This window comes from Apaloderma vittatum, unplaced genomic scaffold, assembly GCF_000703405.1.
Source record: "Apaloderma vittatum isolate BGI_N311 unplaced genomic scaffold, ASM70340v1 scaffold5735, whole genome shotgun sequence".
Taxonomy (NCBI): Eukaryota; Metazoa; Chordata; class Aves; order Trogoniformes; family Trogonidae; genus Apaloderma; species Apaloderma vittatum.
In genome coordinates, this window is record NW_009716394.1 from 76,111 (window position 1) to 81,751 (window position 5,641).

Genomic DNA, 5,641 nt, shown 5'->3' on the forward strand with positions numbered 1-5,641 from the left:
TCAGTGGAAACCTTGGTCCAGGCGAATGAGGCATTAGGCCTGGGCGGATATCTATGAGAGGCATTCCCGGCATCCTTTGACTACTGATACTCAAATGGGGCATGTTTTGAACCCCAGCTGGATGCTGCATTGCCATAAGTCCAGAACTACTTGAAATATTTGGTGGTGGCACTCCCATAAGTCCAGAACTACTTGAAACATTGGGTGGTGGCATGAGGAGAAGCCCAGAGTTGCTCGAGACACTTGGTGGCTGCACTCCTGCCAGAACTCCTGAGCTGCTGGAGACACTGGGTGGCTGCATTCCTGTCAGAAGGCCAGGGCTGCTTGAGATACTGGGTGGATGCACTCCAGCGAGAAGCCCTGAGCTACTTGAGACGTTTGGTGGTTGCACTCCAGCCATAAGTCCAGAGCTACTTGAGACGCTGGGTGGCTGAACTCCACCAACAAGAGAAGAGCTACTGGACACAGTAGGCAGCTGCACTCCTCCTGCAAGACCAGAACTGCTTGAAACAGCTGGTGGTTGCACTCCTACAAGTCCAGAGCTGCTTGAAACACTGGGCGGCTGTACTCCCCCTGCAAGTCCAGAGCTACTTGAGACACTGGGTGGTTGTCCTTCTCCAGTAAGCCCAGAATTGCTTGAAACGCTGGGTGGCTGCACTCCTCCAAGTCCAGAGCTACTCGAGACATCACTTTGCACTGAAATACAGCAAGAAGAACAGTTAATAGAAAATGGCAGCATAATGCACGGTATTCAAAACAAAACATTCAGCTAATGCATTCAGTGATGATACTGCTGACGTCTTTCTCAGTTTCTATAATCAACATTTATCATTTTAATCACATGGGTGATAAACAGACATTATGCCACAGAACTTAACATCTCGACACAGTAAAGAATGTGGAGCAGCTTAAAACTGACAAACCCCACAGCCATCACCCAACTTATGCTAGGGAAGCATTCAAATCTTTGATATAATTCTACAAATGTTATACTATCCTACCCTCTCCTGCTCCCTTTCACTGCTGCTTGTGTAGTAAGAATCCACTTTCAAGAAGTTTTCTAAGGGCTCCCAGCCTCAGCTTTCTTTCTTGAGTATATGAAGAAATCATTCCTGAGCATAAACTGCCACAAAACAAGGATCAGATGATGACAAAGATGGTTCCCACCACTCCTCCAACTTAAATTGAAAATAATACCCATCTTAAAACTTCGTACTCTCTAGTTATTAGTGTAATGGACTACAACTTGCAAAAAAATCTTCAGAGGTACATTTCCTGTATGTGATTGCTTCAGACAACTAAGACATTTCTTACCAGATCTATTGTTTTCACTGGAAGAAATCTGAAGGTCTGTAAGATGTGATCCCTTTTCATCTGATTCTGGTTTGGTGACTGGCAGAGGATTAAAAACACTTCCAGCGGATAACGTTGGAGTAGCTAGATTGCTGGTAATTGTGCCAACTGGTAGAACAAGGCTGGTAAAAGGAACATCCTTCATCGTCTCTTGTGCAATTGGTAATGGAGGCTGTACTAAGGCTGCAGAGAAATAGCAGAAGTGTATCACAGTAATCATATATTTAAGCCTTCAAGATTAGTTTGGGAGAGGTTGGGATGATAAATCAAAGTAACTGAAACTAATTACCCAAATCGTTACATTTTTTGGTACTAATTTCTTATTCTCAATCGGCACTGCAATAATTTTTGTAGAGAACATGAACCGCAGGTAACCTAAGCAATCACTCCTCTTTAACAGGTGTTTTTCAATGTTGAATACAGTTAAAAGGCTAAACAAAAATATTTGTAAATTATTCAGTGACAAACACCAGACGGCTCAAGTAACAGACAGATCTGTTACAGCAAGGTTCAAATAATAAACTATGCATATAAACGATAAATAATTAATTTGCCTTCGCTCCCATAACTCCACAGTAAGCTTTTCATAACACACACACACATACACACATACAACTATTAGAAAAATCAAACTTACGTGTTGGAACTACTGGAGGGACAACAGGTGGTGGGACAACAGGTGGTGGGACCACAGGCGGAACTGGGGGAGGCATATAACCTATACGGAAAGAAATGACAAATTATTACAAGGGAAGCAAAAAAAGTTTTGCAGTAAAAGCTTGCCTATGTTACTCATCCTGAAAAGCTGCATTACTGAAGACTAGCAGACAATAAATGTACGGAAAGAGGTAACGGTAGTTTTTGTTTTCAAAAACAACCATGTCTTTACTGTAGATGGTCTGCATGTGCATCTGTAAAAGTGATTCCTGCCAGCAATATTGAAAGAAGAAAACTCTGAGTTTCAGCATTTTGCAAAGAGAGGGGATAAATCTTAAGAACTGTTTAATTTTCATTTTTATCAAAGTTCAAAAAAAATTCTGCTGTAATTTCTATTCTCAATAGAATATAATGGTAAAAATAGTATTAAGTTAGACATAAGAAATTTCATGCTAGATTCAAAGATCAGCTGGATCAAACAGTAACCAGTAGCTGATGAAGAACTACGCAAAGCACAATGTACACAGAAGCACACGAACTGAGTATTACTCCTTCCATACTCAGCTTCGTTTTTACTGACTTACCTGGAGGTGGCTGCGAAGGGTTGAAACTTGCTCGCAAGAAGGGTGGGGGAGGAATCGCACTATAACCAGGAGGAGGGACAGACATTGTCACAGGAAACGCAGGTGGGACCAAGCTAACAGCAGGCACAGCTGGAGCTACTGGAATCTTTCAGTGGAAAGAAAAAAACAAGCAACTTCAATACTTCACCATATTCAATGAAATTAAGAGAGAGAAACTGATTTGCCTGGAATTCAGAACACCCCGAAGAATCAGATCCCTTTCTGAAATGGTACCTACATTAGGTAAACAAGGATACTGGAAGAATTCTCTGCTAGCTTTTCTTTATTCTAAAAATAAGAGAAAAATACCCAGTTAAACACTATTCTTATTCAAGAATAAAAAACTACCTATGGGAGAGATGAATGTGGAAAGGGAGAGAGAAAAAAGGAAGAAAAGCATGGTAATTTTATAAATTTTATTTTTTTATAAAATTCATAAGTAGAAAGAGAGTGTGGTAATTTGAGAGCACTTAGAAAACTGTTTCTGCTGTCATTAGAGAAATTTACGTACTTTAGAGCAGTACTAGAAAGCTGAGTTTAGTGTAGTTAATTATAAGTCTAATAATACTGATGAAATTCTGAAAAATTATTAGTATTTCTCAAATTCCTGTTCTGGCTACGTTTTGATAGATACAGTGCAGTATAACTACAAGTAATTAGCAGAATAAAAGCAATATATATGTATATTTAAATATATACTGATCACAGTGTACAATAGCACACAGTTCAAATAAGAAGATTGAAGATTTTTTCTGTGAAAAGAAAAAACCTCAAAATGCAATGCAAGTAAATGCACATAGGCTAACTTTCATAGTACTTCTATGTCTGCTGAAGTACTGGAAATGTGTATGTACATTAGAAAATATTAAACAGTATTAAGTATCTGCACTGTAGTACATTCAAGAAAAATTACACTATATTCTATCCTTCTACAGCATATTCTAACCTTCCGCAATACCTTTTCACTGAATAGATGTTAATAAAAAATAAATCTGTTTCAGCAGAAGGAAAACAAATTACAGAATAGAATCAAAGACTCTCAGAAATTACCACAGAGTGCAACAGCACACTACTTGAATAATTAGACCTCCTAAAGATGAGACTGTACGAAATCCTGCCCAAAAAATTTCGTAAAGAGAAGAAACAAGCACAAGTGAAAAAAAGACTAATGCATTGCTTAGCTAATGAAAAGATGTTTTGCTCTATAAGCAAAAAACTTTCTGTAAGATAATTTCAATTTCTCTCTAAAAAACTAATGTGCTAGTATTTTTTTATTTTTTGTTTTTACAATTGCGGTGTCTGCAGCGCTTAAGCCTTGACTGAACATTGCACCAAGTTCTGGATACACTGTGCATGAAACTAGATTTCGCTCAACTACGGCAACTGATTCTACTCTAAAATATGATAAACACACATGGCCAGAGGACTGGAGTATTTCTGACTGTATTGGGTTTGCCTGGCTGGATTTCAGTGGCAGTGGGGCTGCAGGGTGGCTTCTTGCAAGAAGCTGCTAGAAGCTTCCCGAGTCTGACAGAGCCAATGCCAGCCGGCTCCAAAGAGGGACCCGCTGCTGGCCAAGGCTGAGCCTGTCAGTAAAGTGATAGGAGAGGAATGCCCCTGTAAAAACATATTTAAGAACGGGGAAAAAGAACTGCGCCACAACAGCCGGCACAGAGATGGAGGAGTGAGAACATCTGGACACACCAAGGTCAGTGAAGAAGGAGGTGGGGAGGATGAGCTCCAGGTGCCAGAGCAGAGAGTGCCCCAGGACGTGGTGCAGACCATGATGAAGTAGGTTGTCCCCCTGTAGCCCATGGGAGGGGTGTAGATACCCACCATGGGGCAGAGGACCCCACGCCGTGTGGGTGGATGCCTGAAGGTGGCTGTAGCCCGTGGGAAGCCCACACTGGAGCAGGTCGCTGTCGGAACCTGTAGCCCGTGGAAGAGTGAATGCCCACACTGGAGCAGGTTGGCTGGTGGGACTTTGGTGACGCTGCAGGGAACTCACGCTGGAGCAGTTTCTCCTGAAGGGGTAGGTTGCCACTCATGAGGTGTCTCACGTTGGGCAGTTTGTAATGAATTGCCCTTCGTGGGATGACTCACACTGGAGAAGAGACCGTCTCCCGTGAGAAGGACCCCACAATGACCCTGGGGAATGTGAAGAGTCCTTCTCTGGAGTGAAGAAGTGGTAGAACCAACGTCAGATGAACTGACATAATCCCCATTCCCTGTCCCCCTGCACCACTCGGGGGGACGAGGTGGAGAAACTAGGATTGATGTTAAGCCTGGGAAGGGAGGGATGGGGGGAAGGTGTTATTTCTTCTTTTAAGATCTGTTTGTTTTTCTTATTTCTCACTACTCTTCTCTGATTTGTTCTTTTAATAAATCTAACTAATTTCCCCAAAATACAGTATGTTTTGACCGGGATGCTAAATGCAGGAGATCTCCCTGTCCTTATCTCAAACCTTGAGACCTTTGATATATTTTCTCCCGGTCTAGTGAAGAAGGGGGGGTCAGAGAGCAGCTGTGTAGGTAGCTGGCTGCTGGCCAGGGTCAAACCACGACACTGATTTAAGAAACTTAACTCAGCAGGAGCGTTTGTATGTATTAAATAAAAAGTTTGCGCTCCCATTCTGTGGGGTTTTTGCAAACTCGGACAAATACAAACCTGCAGCATAGTGACTGGTTGTGTGTAAGCTTCTGTCTGTGTTGTAATAACTGTACTCTTATCAACTGCAGCACTCTGTGTAGTTTGAGGATTTTCTTTAGCGGCTTCTGAGCTTCTGGCTGTTTCCCATTCTTAAAAAAAAAAAAAGTACATTTTTCATACAAAAAAAGGTAATTCGTGTGTTATTTTTGTTTAGAAGCTAAAAAGTCCTCTTCCTGCTTAGAAAATAAATTTTAATTTGGTATCTATATGCAATGATTACAAATAACCCTCAAGCTTATTATGAAAAAGAGCAAGTGCAATTATTTATTATTATGTATTTTAAAGGATGTAAAACACT

General features: G+C 41.1%; 1 protein-coding gene across 1 annotated transcript in view; it reads right to left on the bottom strand.

Moving 5' to 3' along the window:
• LOC104274002 (protein SCAF8-like) overlaps nucleotides 1–5,432 on the bottom strand; it is a gene marked incomplete at its 5' end in the record, with an annotated part of 7,121 nt that extends 1,689 nt beyond the window's left edge. Inside the window, 5 exon segments of the mRNA XM_009869510.1 lie at nucleotides 1–696; nucleotides 1,315–1,536; nucleotides 1,991–2,071; nucleotides 2,595–2,739; nucleotides 5,302–5,432. The exon segment at nucleotides 1–696 is cut by the window's left edge and continues 20 nt beyond it. Of these exon segments, the coding sequence (XP_009867812.1) occupies nucleotides 1–696; nucleotides 1,315–1,536; nucleotides 1,991–2,071; nucleotides 2,595–2,739; nucleotides 5,302–5,432 (1,275 nt within the window).
• Between the last annotated feature and the right edge of the window lie 209 nt (nucleotides 5,433–5,641).